We start from the raw sequence: 21,749 nt of genomic DNA, 5'->3' as shown, positions 1-21,749 counted from the left end.
TAGTGGGACACTATACTTGGCTAGTCATCACTTATTCAATGGTTTGAAAATAATTTTTTTCCCTCCTTGTTCCTTATGGGGTTCTCTAGGTTTAGATTTTCTGTAAGTATATTTGGTTCAGTTTTAAAATTGAAATCACTGAAATAACGCTTCTCATCTAACCTAAGGCTAACGACAACAAAATAATAAATATCAAACTCTATTTGTGAGGTAGAACACTGGATTCAATAAATGCCAGATGTCCTTATCTATGCGCTAAAATGCGGAGGTAAATAGCGTTCAACTGAGACCAAAGCCATTGTAAATACAATGTAGAATACCTTAGATTCAAGGGAGGCAACTTTGCTTTTCAGCTTGGCTATTCAGAAAAATGATGACACTAATACGTGTGTCCAAGAAAGAATCCACAATAATAGCGAACAATTCCTTGCTTTGCTTTTCTGAGCAGGTGCAAGCGGAATATGCTTGAACACCGTATTCATTTACATAAAGAACGTTAGCGCTTATCTATCTTTTAGAGCATGCAAGGCACCCTTTTTTGTATATGAAGCTGGCGTTTCAAAGTCAATCACTGTCGAGTGAGATAATATGGAGAGACAGCCTACAAATCCCCTGATATCCCCATTCACTCTTTCTTCTAATTGTGGTTGAAATACCTCTAGTAATTGTTGAAGGATTAAGTTCCGCTCCCTTCACAATGCACAAGAAAAATATCTGGGCAAATTTGTTTTAGATTCCAAGTCTTTCCTCTTTTCAACATTTCCTATTTATGTACTGTCTTTATAATACATTTTCACTACCCAGTACGTTGTTATTTGTGAGTAAGAGAAGATAAGTAAAAAAAAAAATTCGCATGAGTAAACAGAAAACCAACCTCTTTCTTCCATTTTTTACTGGCATAAACAGTTCCAAATGTAAGAATTAATTAACAGAAAAAAAAAATAAACAGACATTAGACTCTCATTGAAAACTGAGTAAGATATATCAGGTGCTCTTATAAATCTTTTCACTTAACCTCTTTATTTTTTGCGCAAGGAAGAAAGAGGAGCAACCGACTTTGACTTAAAAATTAACATTTTAAGCCCCTTAAATACAAACAGGGGGAAAACTGAATGCACAAATTTATACTTTATTAACTGCTTTATAAGGCCATAACGTTTAAGAATTCCTAAGTTGAACCATAAAATTAAAAAATTCAGCGGAAAAAAAAAAAAAAACCTCGTAAACGTGCCCCGGTGTACCATACTTATTTTGTTTCATTCAGCGTATCCTTAGTCCTTTTGACTTTCTACTGAAATAATATTTGCTATAGACAAAATATCAAGGAAATACATTTATATTTTCTAAAATATCAAAATTAAGTTTTTATGCTTTTCACTCAATAAGTGAACAATTAAAGAATAAATACCTTTGTGCTGAAAAATTAAAATGTCAGTAATCCAACGTTATTAAGCACAAAACTTGCAGATGATTGCAGACACGTGTTTCGGTGTTACAAGGAACACCTTTTTCAATGCAAAGAAGTGTGAGCTTTTGGATGAAAAGTCATCCTAGAAAAGCAACACGGTGGAACAGGAGGTAGTATAAATATCAAAAAATAGAAATTAAACAAAACAAAAAAGATAAAATGACACATGGAGACAAAATTTATTATATAATTCCATCAGGAAAAAACCGTTAAGTAATAAATTTTAAAAGAAAACCCATAAACAATGCAAAAAGTCCAAAAATGAAACCACTCTGAATAAATTAGCAATAAATTTACCAGCGGGAAAAACTATGTATGGAAGCAATGTATCAAATGGAGAAATGCAGAAAAAACAGAGTGAAGGATAAACATATTGGAATTAGTTAATCACAAAACGAAATAAGAAAGCAAAAAATGAAAAAATAAAAGTAAGAAATGTACGACGTTTACATAAAAATAATAGAAAATCTAAACCAATTTTAACAAAGGAGTCCACACAGAAGAAAAATAGGGAATTGCAGTAAGATCGCTAAATAAATTAGAACGGTTCCTCAGGATGTGAAAAGATTCCCAAAAATCAAGATCCAACGAATTGGGGCATTTTTGGATAATTTGATAAGAGTTAAAATCAAAAGAGTGATTCGATTCCCAACAGTGTTGAGCAATACTGGATTTATTCAGCTGTTGTTTTCTCACATAGCTTTGATGTTCTTTTAACCGAAATTTCAAAGAACGGCGGGTCTGTCCGATGTATCCGAGTCCGCAATTGCAAACAATTTTATAGATCCCACAGCAATTAAGAGGGTGAATAGAATCTTTAAGCGAAGAGAAAGAAAGTTTATTAATAGGAGAAAATACCACTTGGAATTGGAATCGCTTCAGAATCTTAGCAACCTGAAAACTGATACCAGGGAAGAAAGGCAGAACAACTAAATTCTTAGTGTTAAAAGTTCTATTAAGAACAACATTTTGAGATTTTTTGCAAAGTTTTTTATAAATGGAATCAACTAAGGTGGGCGGATAGTCTCTATCAACAGCCACAGCTCTTATATAGTTAAGTTCCGCATTAAGAAGCTCAGGTGAAGAACAAATATTCATTGCACGATAAACATATGTGTTGAAAGCTGAATATTTTTGATTAGGAGGGTGAGACGATAATCTATGTGGGGGTAAGGAAACAGCAAAAGGTTTACGATAAACCGTAGTTTCAAAACCGGACTCAGTTCGAGAAACGAGAACATCCAGAAATGGAAGGCAATTATTCTGTTCTTTTTCACAAGAGAATTGAATATGAGGATCAATGGAATTTAAAATGGATAAAGTATCATCAATGCTTAGTTGACCGTGGTTCATAAGAACAAAACAGTCATCAACATAGCGAACATAGAATTGAAACTGTAGTTTCTGAAACAACTTGACCTCAAAGTAATGCATGTAAATATCACTAAGGATGGGGCTAAGTGGGTTTCCCATTGCCAAACCATCCAACATAGTGTAAAATTTTCCATTAAAAACAAAGGAACTTTGCTTAATTCTTTTATGGTTTCTTTTGATGTGAACTCATTATTTACGAACGTTCCGGTCGAGGGTTCATTGTTATGCCTTCAGAGTAGACTGTCTGAATTTCATTTTACCTCTAAGGAAATTGAGGATTTAGTTTTCCTTACTCATACTTGTCTAAGGCAAAGTTCCTTTGTTTTTAATGGAAAATTTTACACTATGTTGGATGGTTTGGCAATGGGAAACCCACTTAGCCCCATCCTTAGTGATATTTACATGCATTACTTTGAGGTCAAGTTGTTTCAGAAACTACAGTTTCAATTCTATGTTCGCTATGTTGATGACTGTTTTGTTCTTATGAACCACGGTCAACTAAGCATTGATGATACTTTATCCATTTTAAATTCCATTGATCCTCATATTCAATTCTCTTGTGAAAAAGAACAGAATAATTGCCTTCCATTTCTGGATGTTCTCGTTTCTCGAACTGAGTCCGGTTTTGAAACTACGGTTTATCGTAAACCTTTTGCTGTTTCCTTACCCCCACATAGATTATCGTCTCACCCTCCTAATCAAAAATATTCAGCTTTCAACACATATGTTTATCGTGCAATGAATATTTGTTCTTCACCTGAGCTTCTTAATGCGGAACTTAACTATATAAGAGCTGTGGCTGTTGATAGAGACTATCCGCCCACCTTAGTTGATTCCATTTATAAAAAACTTTGCAAAAAATCTCAAAATGTTGTTCTTAATAGAACTTTTAACACTAAGAATTTAGTTGTTCTGCCTTTCTTCCCTGGTATCAGTTTTCAGGTTGCTAAGATTCTGAAGCGATTCCAATTCCAAGTGGTATTTTCTCCTATTAATAAACTTTCTTTCTCTTCGCTTAAAGATTCTATTCACCCTCTTAATTGCTGTGGGATCTATAAAATTGTTTGCAATTGCGGACTCGGATACATCGGACAGACCCGCCGTTCTTTGAAATTTCGGTTAAAAGAACATCAAAGCTATGTGAGAAAACAACAGCTGAATAAATCCAGTATTGTTCAACACTGTTGGGAATCGAATCACTCTTTTGATTTTAACTCTTATCAAATTATCCAAAAATGCCCCAATTCGTTGGATCTTGATTTTTGGGAATCTTTTCACATCCTGAGGAACCGTTCTAATTTAGTTAACGATCTTACTGCAATTCCCTATTTTTCTTCTGTGTGGACTCCTTTGTTAAAATTGGTTTAGATTTTCTATTATTTTTATGTAAACGTCGTACATTTCTTACTTTTATTTTTTCATTTTTTGCTTTCTTATTTCGTTTTGTGATTAACTAATTCCAATATGTTTATCCTTCACTCTGTTTTTTCTGCATTTCTCCATTTGATACATTGCTTCCATACATAGTTTTTCCCGCTGGTAAATTTATTGCTAATTTATTCAGAGTGGTTTCATTTTTGGACTTTTTGCATTGTTTATGGGTTTTCTTTTAAAATTTATTACTTAACGGTTTTTTCCTGATGGAATTATATAATAAATTTTGTCTCCATGTGTCATTTTATCTTTTTTGTTTTGTTTAATTTCTATTTTTTGATATTTATACTACCTCCTGTTCCACCGTGTTGCTTTTCTAGGATGACTTTTCATCCAAAAGCTCACACTTCTTTGCATTGAAAAAGGTGTTCCTTGTAACACCGAAACACGTGTCTGCAATCATTTGCAAGTTTTGTGCTTAATAACGTTGGATTACTGACATTTTAAGTGAACAATTAGATAGATTTTGAGGCGTAGCGAAGGGGGGGGGGGGGAAACACCCCTCAGAGCCCTTGATTTTAACATTCTTGCCATCCCTAGTGCAATAACTTTTACATATGAAAAGGCTCGTTTTGAACAGAAAACCCCCTCCAGAAGATAATTCTGGCTGTGCTAGTGACTCTTTTTATAAAAAAAAAAAAAAAAAAAAAATGAGCATTTAGTCTAACTTTCAATTTTCAAACCAAAAGATTCGCGACACAGATTCTTAATTGCACTTCTCTTTCAAATTTATTGATTTTAGAATGTCTTCCATGTTTTGTGGAAACGGTATTACAAATAATTTTTAGTTAAAATGTAAATAAAGAAATAAATGAAACGTGGCAAATCGCAAATTGATAAGTTGTTTCTTATTCAGCATGATATTCATTTTCGAAAAGTTAGCAAAATAACATATGCTTTTCAAGTGTTTAATTATTTTTATAAAACCATAACAAAAGAAATATTTTGGAGAATGATGTTTCTTGCGCTCTGCTCCCTAAATATCTACACTGCTTAAACTAAATAGGTGTTTTGTACTCAGTAAAATATGCTGTTATTAATTATAGGAAGCCTTACTATTGGGTTATTAAACAGAAAAAGGCTATCAAAAATTTTTCTTTCCTTCAAGTATTTTACTTCTGCTTAACTTTCTCCCCTCTTTTTCGAAACTTCGCCACACATTCCTTCACTGGGAACAAAACTATGCCAAACGCCTCTGATTGACAGACCCCCAAAAGGGGTGTAGTGCGTTTCATTCATTTTCTCCCTGCGTAGGCGTGTGTGAAAGGATTATCAACTGCGGGAAGTAACTGGGGGGGGGGAAGGGAAGGACTGGTACAGACGTTGTACCACAGCCGTAGGAAGAGAGCACTTTTTGTCGGTACAGCATATGTACCCGCCGTTGGCTAAAGGTTAAACAACTTTCGATGCTTTTAGCAGGCAAGACGTTTGGTAACTGTACCCTGGAAATTTTTTCGACATTGAAGCCCTGAAAACAAGGTTTGAGAAGATCTTTAGTGGTTTTAGTGGGTGGAGAGAGCTTACGAAGTGTAGTACTTTGAAGACTTAGGGAAAAGAAAAAAATGGGGTGGAAGGAGTAAAGAAATAGGAGGTGTTGGACGTAATTACCTGATCAATAGTCAGTAACTTTTGAAAATTTTATTTTAAAGTTCTTTTCAAAAGTAATTCAGATTTTTTTCCCCAACATTAGGCAATCTTTGGAAAGGAGGTTCGAGAATCCTCCCCTGAAAGGTAAAATGCAATTTCAGGTCATCTTTGGAGACGTCTAGAGGTAAGGAGTGGTTTTAGAGATCCCTTCGCAACTTCTCAAAATTGAAATCTTAAGGCACAATTTTAGACGATTTTTGGTAGTAACCTTAGTGAATAGGGATTGGTTCGGGGATCCTCTTCTAGAAGTGAAAAACATCTAAATAAATGCATTTTTAGAACATCCATTTCCATTATTAGTCCAACCAAACAATTAAAACTAATTTTAAATCTCTTGCTGGGGACGAGTGTTAAAGAGGGAAATATTTTGAAAACCCTTCTTTTTAGAAAGACAAGGAAGAAAAAAACGGGGTGGGGAGGGGGAGAAGAGAGGGGAACTTACTTTCCTAAGCAATAAACTGCATCTGTTAAAAACATTTTAATTTAAAGATTTATTTTGAAAGAAATGAGATTTTTCCTTAACACTATTTGCTTTTCTTTTTGTAAAAGTAACTTTGCTTTCCCAAGACACGTTCTTTTCTTGAGGTATGGGTAAGGGTCAAGATTAAGGGTCGCCACTTCCAAATGGCAACATAGTTTGAAAAGTGGTGACCTACAAAAGCGTCCTCAGTCGCCATTTCCCCCCCTGTTGTTTCTAGAAAAAAAAATTTTGGGATGAACAGGAATTATGCAGGAAATAAATCGCTTTGGAAGCATATGCCTGAGGATAAACACATCAAAGAAGATCGTTTTTTGGACCAGAACGGCAATACAGTTACGTGTGAGCATAAATGCCATATTTGGTCACTTACAAGATGGAAGTAGGCAAAGTACTTAAGTGCTTAAGTTTGCAAAAACAAAGCAGAATTTGATATTTATTCAAATGCAAACTAATGAAAATAACACAAAATGTTCCGTAAAGCATTTTATTTTCCTTTCATTACTTAAAAGTTTTCTTGAGAAATGAAAAATTTTGTATTTAAAATTTCATCTTATCCTTATTGCACTGGACGTTGATATGCTAAAAGTTATAACAGTTCTATTAAAATGATGTTTAATGAGAATTTTACATTTTATACTTATTTTTATGCTACAAATTCAAAAACCTAAATCTTAGTTTCTAGCGCAGTCGCCATATTTGGTCACTTCCAAGATGGAAGTAGACACGATTCTTTAAGTGTCTAAATTTTCAAATATAGAATTGGATGTCTATTGCAATACAATGCAAACAATTGGACATTCCGTACATGCCGTATTTTTCCCCTGTGGATAATTATTTTCTTAAAAAAGGATTAATTCCTCTGGATAATTATTTTCTTAAAAAGTGCAAAAACTTTTCCTCCAAATTTTATTTTCAGAATATTATTTTATCCATATTGCTAGACACTAATGTGCTACAAACTGACTCTTCATCTAAATTATTGTTTTTTGAGGGGTTTTAAATATTAAAATTACTTTCATATCTTAAATTTTTCGCATACTCGCCATTTTTGGTCATTCGCAAAATTGAAGCAGACAAAACTATTAAATTGCCTAAGTTTCCAAAAACAGAATTGGATGCCTATCTCAGTGCAAACGACTGAAAATAACACAAAAAAGGCCAGAATTTTTTTTTTGTAATTAGTTATTTTCAGGAAAAGTGAAATTTTATTAGCAAAATTGTATTTTTTGTACATTTTATCTAAAATGCAGTTTCCTGCCAACTTTTCATTGATTTATTCAGGTCTGGATCTATAAACTTTGAGCACCCTTGCAACAAAATCTGTAGGGCCCCCTCCCCAGAGGCCAGCAGTGTATATTTGTAACATCAATAAGTCTTTGCTAATTTGTTTCCATTTTTTCTTCAAGTTCTTGAGCCGTTTGGTCCCCATAAAGACGTGGGCTCTCCCGCATTGCGGTGTCTGCGATTTGCAGATCCAGGTCTGGATTTATTTATCTATTTAATTTGGAAAAAAAATGCATGTTTATAGCTTTTAAAATGCAATTCTGTTATTTGTTTTTTCGTGAAAGTAGTAAAAACTCCTCTCCCACTTTGATCTTCACAACTCGGCGACAGGGGTGGCCACCAAGTTTTTTGGGTCTAGTAGCCACTAGCCACTTAGAAATTTTCTGAATCTTGATTTTTACACATAACCTGTTGCCATCTAACGCAGAATTCTCAAACTTTAACGATTCGCGGCAGCCTTTGAAGAATTTGAATTTTCTCATGGCATACTAATCTAGTTTTATATACATATTACTGTTACCATGAACACTTCTTCCTGCGGCACCCAGTCCAGAAATCTCGGATCTAACGTATTATAATAGTTATCACTATCATATTTATTTATTTATTCCTTTTTTTTTTCGTAGCTAAAAGTTTGAAAATTGTGAGCAACTAAAACCAAATATAACTACCTTTATTTAATTTTTTTTTCAGATTTTGGAAAGGGCTTGGGCCCCTTCAGCCCCTTCCTTATATACGCCCTTGCCCCCTCCCCTGCCTTAGAAATGAGAACTTTGTTGCTTTTAGTACTTTATTTTTTGCAAAAATGTAAAAGCATCTTTTCCCCAGCCATTAATGAATAAGTAATTAAAAACATCAAATTTTAATAACTCTAATCTGTACTGAAGTTGGTTTCCATGGGGAAAATATCCTGCTAAACAATGGGGAAAATGTCTTAGCCCCTCCCCCCTTTAACATTTTGCATATGGGCACCCATGACCTTTCAAGCTATTTTTTAAAACAACGAGCTTTCCAAATCATGTGAAACATTTAGATCTTCATTGCTGTTAAAGAATCCTTAATGCTGCAAGTTCAAACAAAAACAGTTTATCTGAATTGAATATGATGCAAAAATTTAAAAGATAAAAAACTTTTTTGCAACAAAGCAGTGGTGCAGCAAGAGACGGAGTTGTGAAGGTCAAAACCCTTTAACCCTTCTTCTAACATAGATTGCCAATCCTAATACCATAGTCCATATGCATGTAATTAAATTCTGGCTGCACTAGTATACCACTTTTCGAGAGTTAGACTACTACTTGTATAAATTTCATTAACACTAAAGTTTTTGTCCCATGATTTTCCCATACTGCACTTTTGAGAAAACCAATCTCTGAAAAAGCTATGCTTAGTGCTCTATTTTGTGAAACTGGGTCGGGATATTTACAATCATTTGTAATACGCAGGAGTATGCCTTATCTAGCACTTGGACCAAAGGTGGACCAAATCTGGTTGAATAGAAGATCCAGTAATTGAAAAATGGATCGCGTGTTTTGCAAATCATGCAAAAATGCAAGAAGAAGCAATTCCGCTGTCGGATAGACGTGTAAGTCACCTTTCATGGGAAACTATAAAGCATACCTTGAATAATGACAATACAGGGGCGAACTGGCCCGAGTGTCGATGCGCCCTCAAATCTGAACACCTTTTTTCATTTTTTAAAGTTATTTCTTTTTTAATTTAACTTATTTTTGGTGCAACTTTTTTTTTTTTGCGCTCACAAACCTGTGCGTCTTCACTTTGCTTTTTTTCCCCTTTACTTTAAACTTGTAAACCTTTGCACTTTTTTTTTTTTTGCACCTTTTGTTTAAATTTTTTACACAGTTGCCATACATAAAGTTTTGAAGTGAACAATCATAAATGTTATTTTATTAAAACCTTCATGCATTGTAAAATTCCAAAGGGAAGAGAGAAAAAAGAGTTTGGGCTAAATCAGAAGAAGTTTCTACTTCTGAAAAGGTAGCAATTTGATTGAAAGCTAAGGGGGAAGACAGGAAAATAAAAAAAAAAAGACAAATAGAAACAAGTTAAAGTCTAAGATCAGTAAAATTGTTAATTAGTCTGCTCAAGAATCTAGTCCATAAAACTGAAGTTCTAGTGCAACAACAATACACACCAAAGATTGCAATGCTAAAAAATCTTTAAAATTTACAACCCAAGCTGTCAAATGTTTAGATACTTGCACTAAAAAAATTTATAATGAAATCATTTACAGAATTTTTTTACATTATTCTTAATGATAAATGCAAGTGAAAAGGAACACATAGTCAAAAGACTTAACCAACCAATCTTCAACAGTAATGAGCACTTTTTTTAATTACAATTGAATTAGATTAATTGTCTGATAGTTTCTATTTATGTATTTGTAAAAAAGGTTAAATCATATTTTCACCCTGAAGTTCAATTTTAAATAACACTATCATACCTGCCAACATTAAAGGTCAAGATTCACGGTCGCCACTCGCAACGTGGCGACCTAGTTTGAAAAAGAAGCAACCTAAAAAAACGTCCTCAGTCGCCATTTCACCCCCCGCTGTTCCTAGAAAAAAAATCTTCAGATGAACAGGAATTAGGCAGAAACTCAAGAGGGTGGAAGAAAATAAATCGCTTTGGAAGCATACGCCTGAGGATAAACACATCAACGAAGATCGTCTTTTTACCAAAATGGCAATAGTTTTTTTTACCAGAAGGGCAATACAGTTACATGTGAAGCATGGTCATATTTGGTCACTCACAAGATGAAAGTAGGGTAAGTATTTAAGTGCTAATGTTTGCAAAAACAAAGCAGAATTTGATGTTTATTCAAATGCAAACTAATGAAAATGACACAAAATGTGCTGTAAAGCATTTTATTTATTTATTTATTTATTTTTTATTATTGGAAACAGTTTTCTTGAGAAATGAAAAATTTTGTATTTAAAATTTCATCCTATCCTTATTGCACTGAATGCTAATGTGCTAAAAGCTATTACAGTTTAATTAAGTTGAGGATTTTACACTTTATAATTATTTTTATGCTACAAATTCAAAACCTAAATCTTAATTTGTAGCACAGTCGCCATATTTGGTCACTTCCAAGATGGAAGTAGACAAGATTCTTTAAGTGCCTAAGTTTCCAAAAATAGAATTGAATGACTATTGCAATACAATGCAGACTATTGAGCATTCCGCAAAATGTGACGTATTTTTTCCTCCTGGATAATTATTTTCATGAAAAATGCAAAACATTTTCCTTCAAATTATATCTTCAAAATATTATTTTTTCCGTATTGCTTGGACTTTAATATACTAAAAAATTAACTCTTTCATCTAAATTATTGTTTTTTGAGGGTTTTTACTTATCAAAATTACTTTCATGTATTAAATTTTTCACATAGTCGCCATGTTATGTTATTTGCAAGATGGAAGCAGACAAAACTATTTAATTGCTTAAGCAATATTTCTAACGTTAATAAGTCTTAGTGCTAGTTTGTTTCCATTTTTCTTCAATTTCTTGAGCCGTTGAGCCCCTTAGGGATGTGGGCCCTCCCGCATTGCGTGGTCTCAGGGTATGCAGATCCAGGCCTAGATTTATTTTATCTATTTTGGAAAAAAAAAACCCAAAATACATGTTTATATCTTTTAAAATGTAATTCTGTAAAGTTCTATTTAATTGTTTTTTCATGAAAGTAATAAAAACTCCTCTCTCATTTTGTACTTCAACACTCGGCGACAGTGGTGGCCACCAAGTTTTTTGGGTCTATTGGCCACTGGCCACTTAGAAATTTTCTGAATCTTGACCTTTAGATAACATCTACTGTAAAAATCCAGTAGATGATTGAGACACACAGCAATATCACAAATTTCATTGTTATTTAGGAGGGGAAAATAGAACTTTTTTAATATCTATCAAAGTACAATTAAATGCAAATTCCTTATATTACATACACAAACGAGAGAAATGCTCAAAATGAAAGAACCTCCCAGAAAAACCAGTACCGTTGGCAGGTATGTGCTACCCATTTTACCATGCACATCCTGTGGTGTCAAATAGGCATAAAAACAAGCACAGAAACAATAAAATTTATATCACAGCTTTTATATGCTACAGAAATCAATATTGATATTATTTTAGTAATAACAAGAGTAGATATGTGGAGTGTGGTTGAAATGTAAAAACTTAATCGCTGCTTTTTAACTGTTCAATATCAGTTTTGCATATTTGGATTTTCAATTCAAAAATGCCTATATCTATTTTACACCATCTGACCCTATTCATTTGATTCTTTTTTCCCCCATTATCTTCCCCCAAAAACTAAAGTAAAAATACTCTGGGATAGGTTTCAAATTTTGACAGGTTTCAATCTTATCACTGGCATCCTCCAATCCAAGCTTTTGTTCATAAGCAACCCATGTGTTTTTGCAAAATGAGAATCCGGTCTAGGTTGGGCCTACTTTTTTACCAGTCTTGGTGGGAAAGAAATGACGCCGGACTACTAGACCAAAATTTGATCACAGTATTTAACTGTAACAATAATTTTAATACAAAAAACAAAATAGACACCACAGGCAAAAAATAATTTGGATATACAATTCAAATGAAAATTGAAGTTAAAGGGGAAAAAAAGTACAACTTACAGTCATATTCTTTTCATTGTAGAATTTTGATCTCCCTAACTTGCTGTCAAAGAAAAATTCACACATGAATAATATTTAATAGTAACTATTTTAGTAGAATTTTAACAGGTACATTTATGCAATAAAGAACAGTGATAACTGTAAATAATTGATAGTCAAAACAGAATTTTAAATTTAGCAATCACTAATCAGAACTAATTATTGACCAACATTGAAGGTTTCAAGGGACAGAAACACATAAGATAAAGTAGGGGCGCACACTGCACAACCTGCAGGCCAAATGCAGCTCCCCATATAGCTACGTGCAGTCCACAAGCGCATGTAAAGTTTCGTTTTTTTTTTTTTTTTTTTAAGAATTAAAAATTTTAGACAAGGAAAAGAAATAAAAGGAGCCTCCCCAGATAAAATCATAAATTACACAACCAGAGAGAAATGCATCAAAATTTCTCTAAAAATAGATTTCAAAACTTTAAAAACAAACAGAGATGACTTAAAAATTTTAATTTTCAGTTACTAGTTCGTAGCCATTTATTAGACCCTAATTATTTATTAGACCCTTTAAGTTGAAGAAGAAGGGCTTTGCACTTCTTCCAACAAGAGAAGAAGGGGCCAACACTTTTCAGAGTTGGAAATTAATGATCGGTTTGAAAATTGATTTTTATATGGATGCCTCAATTGCCAAATTGATTAACTCCAATTTTTAAAAAAATCTTCATTTCTGCTTTACTGGGCTTTATCAATGCTTAGCATGTGAATTTATATTAAAATTTTGGTTCAGTACATTTTTGACCATGTGATGGTAGAAAATGTAACACGAGGTCCTATTTACTCCTATGGATAACATCTTCTTAAACTTTTCTCTACTTTTTGTTTCATGGAGTAAATTGATATGGCAAGTGGCAAATTTCCATATGGAATACTGATTTATTTAACGAAAGTAAAAAACTAGTGATGTTTCGGATATCCATATTCGTATCCATATCCGCAGATATCCGAGATAAAATAAAGATCTGTATCCGTAACTTTTTTGACGGATCTTAAACGGATTTTTTCAGTTCTGAAAATTTTTAAATATTTCAATAAAAGACTCTTAAATTCCGTTTAAATTAGGTTTTATTCTCTATTTAAATTATAAGGTATCATTTTAGAAGCCAACAGCCCTGTTTTTTTTTTCATTTTTAGTTTAATATTAGTTTTTGTTATTGATATGGGGTTTCTGTTTTTCTTAATTTTGGTTTTTCCTGGCATCCTTAAAACAAAGTGAGACAAAAGTCTCTATTTACTGTTTGTAAAGGTGTTCCTGGCTTTGTTATTCTGTCGGTCGGAGTAATTTGGGTGGAATGGGTCAGCGCTGCATTTATGCTGAAATAAAATGCGAAAAATTATTTCTAGCCTATCCAGTAGCAGCTTTACATTCTTGCTCCTGTATCCTAATCTACCGAGCAAACTAGAAATAATTTTTCACATTCTATCTAAGCATTAATGCTGTGCTGACCTGTTCCTTCCAACTCTCCATCAATTTTAATGGAGATTTCTTCAAAGAGTAAATCATAGTCTTAATATTTTCACCGTAGATGACATTTTTTGAAGAAACAGTATTATTATAGTGACGGGAATACCTTCCGTAATGAATTTTACACTTGGATAGTTGAATTGGGCAAAAACATTTTGAGATCCGTATCCGTATTCGAGGATCTTGACATTAATGATCCGGATCTGCATATCTTACTTTTTTAACGATGCTGCACATCACTAGTAAAAACTAAAAATTTCAAATAAATGGACTTTTAATCTTATTTCAAAGGAATGGAACTTTGAAACGAAGCAGATAAGTCCACGGTGGCCATCCATCCCGATTTTTGATGACATTTTTAGAAGTAATTTAATAAATATTAAAAGCCAGACGTTTAGTAATGATGTAGGTGGCGCTAGTAAATTCGTTCTCTGTGAAATTTTGCTAAATTTGGGACATTTTGGCATAATTCAATCCTCTTCGGGGACCTCAAAATATTTTCAAAGAGTCATAAAATTTTACCAGAGGTCTAAAGTCCACCAAAGGAAACCTTTTAGAAGGCAAGACTTTAATCTTTTGATTTTTTTGGGGGGGGGACACCCTATGCGCAACTTGGGGTCAAAGCTTTTGCATTTTACAGGTTTAGGCATTATATTGATCAGCAGTTCTCAACCAGTAGTCCGGCGGAGTGGCACAGGTCCACAGAAAATTTTTTCCGGTGCTCATAGATTTTTGGTCTTAAAAAATGGTTTTAAAAAATTTCTCACTAAAGAACATGTGACTTTTTATTTTATGAGCGAATTCTGTGATTTTTTCATAATTCACTTGTTTCCCACAAATGTTAATTGTGGGTTTTAAAATATATTGCTGCACAATTATTGTTAAGACTAGAATATTGAAGGTAAATGCATTTCTGTGTCTATTACTCCAAAGGACCATTATTTATTATCTTTGGGTCATTTTTTAACTTTTCTGGTCTGTTGAAAAAATGTTCACCACTGAATGATAAAATAGGAGCATGAACACATACATGTATCTAATGAGAAGAAACATTAAACTTTTGTCAAATGCCTTTTCATCCATAAGCTCATTTCTTTTGCATTGAAAAAGGCGTTCCTTGTAACGCCAAAACACATGTCTCCTATTTCTTACTTAATTAAACATCATTATTGAAAGGTACCCTTGCTTCTACCAGCTTTTTGAAACAATAATGAGAATGAACCTATAAGGTGTTTTTTACTGAAATAAAAAATAGGACAGAATTTAGTGCCATTAGTCATGAAATTGCAAAGGGCTATGTTATTAACAATATTAAGGTCACCTGTAATGATATGGTTATGGTCTTTAGTAACAAATTGAGAAAAATCATCTTTTTGGCATAAACATTGGACATTATCACGGATCAGGTTGATATTTTTACAAAAAGTATCATATATGGAGGCGACAGGAACTGGAAAAAGAAGTTCCCTGACTTTTCCCAGATTAAGTTCACCAAATTTCCCTGATTTACGTTACCAATGACAATGGTTCTTTCTTTGCCTTACCTGAAAAGCATCGCAATTTAAATAAAATGCAGTGTTTAAAACGGTTTTGTCTGTTATATGTACAAATATAACAGACAAGCAACAGTACATATATGTTGCTTGTTTAAGGGGAAGGATGAGTTCTGAGAAGGATTTCATTTGCATCAAGTGTGTTGAACTCTCAGAAATCAGAATTAGGATGATTACTTTGGAGGCTGAGTTAGTATTAGGCTGTAGGATTGTAGATGAGGTAAACAATCCAAAGGAAAAGGGGGAAGTTAGCAAAAAGGAGGTGGGTATTAGCTGTGTGTTAGATAATGGGGAATATTCCAGAGGTTAAGAGGGAAGTTATTGCTGAGGAAACAGACTGGGAAACAAATGGTATAATTTTATGAGATTCAGTGTGCATGAGGTGGGTAACTCAATAGGCAGAGTTTGACGTGAGGAGATTAGATGTTGTTTGTCAACTGTTGTTTGGGGCTCGGGTAAAAGATGTAAATATGGTTGGTGAAAAGAAGGGGGTATATAATAAAGAAGATGTTACTTTGTGGGTGGGAACTAACGATTTAGGCCACAGTAACAACGATGAGTTTACAAAAGAATGGGATTCTCTGTTGGACAAAGCAACCAACAGTTCGACAAATGTACAAGTGGTTGGTTTGCTTCCCAGATATGGAGTGCATAGGAGCTGGTTAAAACAACGGGCTAGGTGTATGAACCTGGTACTCAAGGAAATTTGCGTAAAACGTAGTATCAGGTTTGCGATTGGATTGCTAGGGATGGCCTGCATATGAGTTCTACAGGGGTCAAAATGGTCAGTGGTTTGGTTTCATAGGCTTCAGAATCAAAAAAACTAAGTTGGAATGGGGGGCAAGGTTTAAGGAGCAGAATTCGGAAAGGTACTAACTATTGGGATTTTAGTAGAAAGGGAATAAGAGAAAAGATTTTAACAGGATTCAAATAATCAGACAGCATTTAAAAAAAAGTAAGATGGGCTTTCTTAAGGTTCTTTATACCAATGCTCGTAGTATTAGGAACAAGATGGAACAGTTGAAAAGAATAATAATAGACGAGAGGTTGGATATTATTGGAGTTACCGAGACATGGGCGACCGAAAATGATGCCGATTTATTATATATTGCTGAGTATAATTTGTTTAGACAAGATAGAGCAGGCAAAAGAGGTGGTGGGGTTTTATGTCAGAGACACTTTAACTTGCAGTGAATAGGTAATTAATGATAAACCTAATAAAATTGATATGATTTGGCTGGAGTTGATGAGCAATAAGGGCAAAAAATTATGTTTAGGGAACATTTATAGGACACCCAACTTAACCAGGGTCAAGATGAACAGATGATTAGTATTATTAGTGACATTTCAAGCAAGGGATCAGTCATCATAATGGGAGATTTTAATTTTCCAGGAATAGACTGGAATAATTTTTACCACAGTAATAGCAGAGAAGAGGAATTTTTGAAAGTAATCGGTGACTGTTTCTTAGATCAAATTGTAACTGAGGGTACTCGACAGGATGTGATTTTGGATCTAGTTTTCTGTGACATGGAAGGTTCTGTTCCAGTGGCGCAGACTCCATGGGGCCTGAGGGGGCCCAAGCCCCCTCAAAATTATTTTTGAGGGGCAGAGCCCCTCCCCCCCCCCCCCCCAAAAAAAAAAAATCAAGAAAAGTATTAGTTATATTATGTTTTCTAAACTCATAAATTTCTTTTATTTTCCTTGTGTGAAGATACTTTACCTTGTAAAATACATTCAGTACTGAGCTAAAACAAATAATTATTACGGTAGTAAGCAGGTTAACTGAAAACAAGTAGTGTGAATAATGATAGTGTTATAGTGCTGCAAGCACTTAGAATTTGTCCGAATGCGTGAACTTACGGGTTAAATCTCTTGCCAGTGGGCAGCGCTGCGGCAAGCTCATCTAAGTGTTTCTGATCTGCAAAAAATGTATGAGTGTTTGATTTTCATATTAAATGGGAGGCGTGATAGTTTTGAATACTTTTGCGAATCGTGTTTAAAAGAAAAACCTCCACAATAAAATGATGATCCTTCGCTTCCTCAGAATCGATGTATAACAAAGAAGTATAAAAACAACGAAGCCAGCTCACCGCACGCTTTCAAAATCCCAAAGGAGTATAACAAGGCACTTTACATTGAGATTTGTGAAATGGTGCAATCTTGCATCATTGGGCAGTTTACATCAACTGGACTCACACTGATCATTGCAGTTGAACAAGAGTGCTTGCTTTTATTAAAAAGATGAAACAAATTTTGAAAAATCACCTTTCAAAAATAACCTAGACATTGAGAGACTGCGTTTACACTTGAACTTTGTTAGCCGGTATAACTAATGAAAAAACAACTGGACTTAAAAAAAAAACATGTGTAAATTAAATTAACTTTTTATGAAAATACTGTGCGCGTTTGTATTTATTTATTCTCTTTTTCAAAGCCAAAAAATATGTGTCAGGCTTGTCAAGTTTTAGGGGTTCTAATGTGATTGTAAGACGTAAAAATGCTTAAAAAAACTTGAGAACTCTCTATTTTTCATCTCAAATTTAGAAAACTTCCCCCGGTTCCCCCCCCCCCCCCCATTTTTTAAAAAGTCGGCGTCCCTGGGAGTGCTGTTCCATTCAAGTAAATTGTCCTTCTTACCTTATAATATCAATGCCTAGCTACGTCACTGCACGGCTCCCCATAAAATAGAACAAAAAAGTTTCTAACTAAGACAAGTGATATGATTTAAAAGTTGAACCAGAAAATTTGTAAACCAATTTTTAGATTCTTTTACTTCGAAAACAGTTTCACATACTGTTTGTTTATTAAAATTATACACACCAGAAAATATGGCATTTTCAAGGCACAAAAATCTGACCTTTATTTCGGGTGGGGGGTCCTCCGAGGGATTATATAACTCCCTAAACCCCCGATGATGTCCGCCGTCCCCCCCCCCAATAATTTTTGCAAGTCGGCGCCTTTGTTCTGTTCAAGGGTTACGTGTAGGGGAACACATTGGAGATAATTTGATATGCACAAAGTAGAGAATTTCAAGTTTGTGCCCAATTTTGGAAATACCAATTTTGTGGCACTTAGGCAGAGTTTGAAAGCAGTTTTTTCTTCTCGATTGGACAATAGTGATGTGAATCTTCAGTGGGCAGAGTTTAAGGAAAATCTAACGAAAACGGTTGGGGATTATAATTCCTTTAGGAGAAAGGGTGTCAACACAAAAATTTGGCCGATGAGGTTCTCCAGGGGAAACTAAAGATGCTCTAAATTTACAAGCAAGCCGCTTTTCATAGGTTTAAAGAAACTGGTCACTGCAGATAGGCTCCAATATTGTAAGGCAAGGCGTAAATTTAGGTATTTGGTACGGATTCAGAAAAGAGAGTTGGAGCAAAGACTGGCAGATAACATAGACAGGAATCCTAAGAGGTTTTTTGCGTACGCTAACTCGGCGAAAGTTTGATATAGTCATATTGGGCCACTGGTTGATGAGCACGGAATTTTAATTCAGGACGATAGTGATATTGCTAATGTTCTGAATAACTTTTTTACGAGTTTTTTTAACGATAACTTTATCTCAACAGTTGACACCCGCAAGACACAAGCTATAGTACAGCTTGAGAACTATGTCGTTTTACTTCATTTGAAAAAAATTAAAGAGACTAAGGCTCCAGGACCAGATAATATTTATCCAAAAGTTTTAGTTGAATGTGCAGAGGAATTAGCAGATGTAATTGTAAATATTTTCAATGCTTCTTATAACTCGGGGACAGTGCCAGAGGATTGGAAGCTGACTAACATTACACCACTCTTCAAGAAAGGGTCTAAAGGGAGTGCGGGAAATTATAGACCTGTGAGTCTAACTTTAGTGGTTTGTAAAATTTTTGAAACTTTGATAAAAATTAAGATAGTAAATTTTCAGAGACTAATAATCTATTGACTAGTTTTCAGTATGGTTTCAGGAAAAGTAAATATTGTGCAACTAGTTTATTAGATTTCTATGACAAAGTTACCATTGCTTTAGACAATAAGAAGCCTGTAGATGTTGTTTACATTGATTTTTAAAAAGCTTTCGATACGGTACCGCATGTTGCTCTACTTAGCAAATTAGCTGATATAGGGTTAGGAGGGAAAACTTTCATTTGAGTAAAAAACTGGCTGATCGGAAGGAAACAAAGGGTAGTTGTAAGGGGAAATTATTCTGAATGGAGTGAGGTTTTAAGCGGGGTTCCTCAAGGTTCAGTGTTAGGGTCTGTTTTGTTCATTGTTTTTATGAACTATATTCATAAAAATATTTCAGGGAACATGAATTGTTTTGCTGATAATGTCAAAGTTATGGGGATTGCAGATAATGAAGAACAAGCAAAACAGCTGCAAGAGGATCTGGATCATATTATGGAGTGGGCTGATAAATGGGGTATGGCTGTTAACGTTGGGAAGTGTCAAGTGCTACATTTAGGGCCTGGAAATAAGTGTACAAGTTATTATTTGCAAGGTTCAGGCATTAGTCAGGCAGAAAAAGTTACTGATTTAAGTTTAGTCAACAGTTTAGTATAGCTAGTAACAAAGTCAATAATATGCTTGGGTTTATCAATAGATCTATTTCAAACAAATCTAAAGACGTTCTTCTGCCCTTATATAGAAGTTTGGTAAGACCTTATTTGGAGCATGCTGTTCAGTTTTGGTCTCCTTATCTTAAGAAAGATATTAATGTATTGGAAAGGGTTCAAAGGCGGGCTAAAAGGCTAATAAATGGACTTTCTCATTTAGACTACGATTCCAGGCTTAGAATGCAAAAAATGTAGTCTTGAGCAAAGAAGAGACTGAGGGGACATGATTCAGTTGTTTAAATTTATTAAAATGAAAGATGTTACAGGGCTAACGTTAAGCACTGAAAACAGGACAAGGGGTCACTGTTTTAAGCTATTTAAATCTCAGGCTAACATGGATATTAGGAAAAATTATTATTTTAGCAGGGTAGTGGCACCTTGGAACAGATTACCTGAAGAGGTGGTAATGAGCAAGGGAGTAGATAGTTTTAAGAGGGCCATTGATCTTTAGTAAGGATTGTAAATTGACTAGGACCAGCCTAGTTGGGCCCAGAGCCTGCTGCTGGTTGTCACTTTTGTATTTGTGTATTAATTAAAATATTCGATGGTTTTTCATATTAAAATGTCCAAAACCGAAACTAGCGCTAAGTCAAATATCCGATAAGTCAAAGTTTTTTGTTGGTCAATTTAGATTCGAGTTATTGAGAATTGACTATACATACACAAATTTTTCACATGTTAAATAACATCAGACAAACACTAGAGCATGTAGCCAGGCTTGTCATTTCAAATTTTTCCTAGAGGGTAAAGGATACATATTCAATGCAAGTTAAATAGCAAAATATAAAATACCATCACCACTATTAATTCCTTTGTTTCTCAAAGATTGAGAAAGAGAAATTTCTCCCTCCTGACCCCCTTAAATGATAGGTGTGCATGCAAACCTTCTGTAGTGTAACATGAGTGGCCCTTCAATGAAAAAGGGTGTGCACCCCAAGCAAAAAGGTTTCACTACCATTAAAAAGAATATTTCTTTATTTGAAAAACACTTTGCATATCTGATAATTTTATAAAATTACAAACCTGTTTGAATTTGTCCTGCCTTTTCGTTTATTGCTGTTCAGAGACATCATATTAATTTTTCATTTCTATGAAGTGAAAAGTAATAAACACATCACAAAATTACAGTTTGATAAATATATACATGAGCAGTTCTCAAAAGGTGGGAACAAAAAAGTTAATTCTGATCAATTTTTAAATTTTGAAATTTGACATCAATTTTGTTTTTATTCCATAGTAAAAGTAGTAGTTTTGTTTTCATTCCATAAAAAGACAGCAGGTATTTATAAAAATTAATAAATAGCAAATTTAATGATCGGTCTGTAGGTAACAGATTTTGGACACTGTTGTCCAGTAGGTAACAGATTTTGGACATTGTTGTCCAGTAGGTAACAGATTTTGGACATCATCATAATGTAAGTTTTACAGTTTTTGAACTTTTCCAATGAAATTTTATCCATTTTTACATTCTGCAATGAAAAATAAAGGATTTCAAGTACTTGAATGACTTTAAATACTGGCCTTTAAATAATAAAATTTTGTTATGGTTTCATAAAATCCAAAAAAAAACAACCATTTTGCCAGGGCAAGTGATGACAGGGTTCATACCCTTTAGGCAGAAAAAAATTCAAGCACTTTTCAAGTACTTTTCAAGGTAAAAAATTTTGTTTTCAAGGCAATATCATAAATTTGTACTAAAAATATTGTATGCAGATTTCATTTACTACAAACACATGGAAATAAG

The 21,749-nt window shown here is 34.0% G+C and overlaps 1 protein-coding gene across 1 annotated transcript in view; it reads right to left on the bottom strand.

Annotated features, from left to right (window-relative positions):
* The window catches only part of LOC129232324 (ataxin-2 homolog), a gene marked incomplete at its 3' end in the record, with an annotated part of 41,007 nt that extends 19,912 nt beyond the window's left edge, over positions 1 to 21,095 (bottom strand). The window contains exons 1-2 of the mRNA XM_054866480.1: positions 21,029 to 21,095; positions 12,342 to 12,384 (exon numbers count right to left, since the gene is read on the bottom strand). Of these exons, the coding sequence (XP_054722455.1) occupies positions 12,342 to 12,384; positions 21,029 to 21,078 (93 nt within the window). The remainder of the gene's footprint in view (positions 1 to 12,341; positions 12,385 to 21,028) is intronic.
* Between the last annotated feature and the right edge of the window lie 654 nt (positions 21,096 to 21,749).

This window comes from Uloborus diversus, unplaced genomic scaffold (assembly GCF_026930045.1).
Source record: "Uloborus diversus isolate 005 unplaced genomic scaffold, Udiv.v.3.1 scaffold_1145, whole genome shotgun sequence".
NCBI lineage: Eukaryota > Metazoa > Arthropoda > Arachnida > Araneae > Uloboridae > Uloborus > Uloborus diversus.
This window is presented reverse-complemented; position numbering and strand designations above follow the sequence as displayed.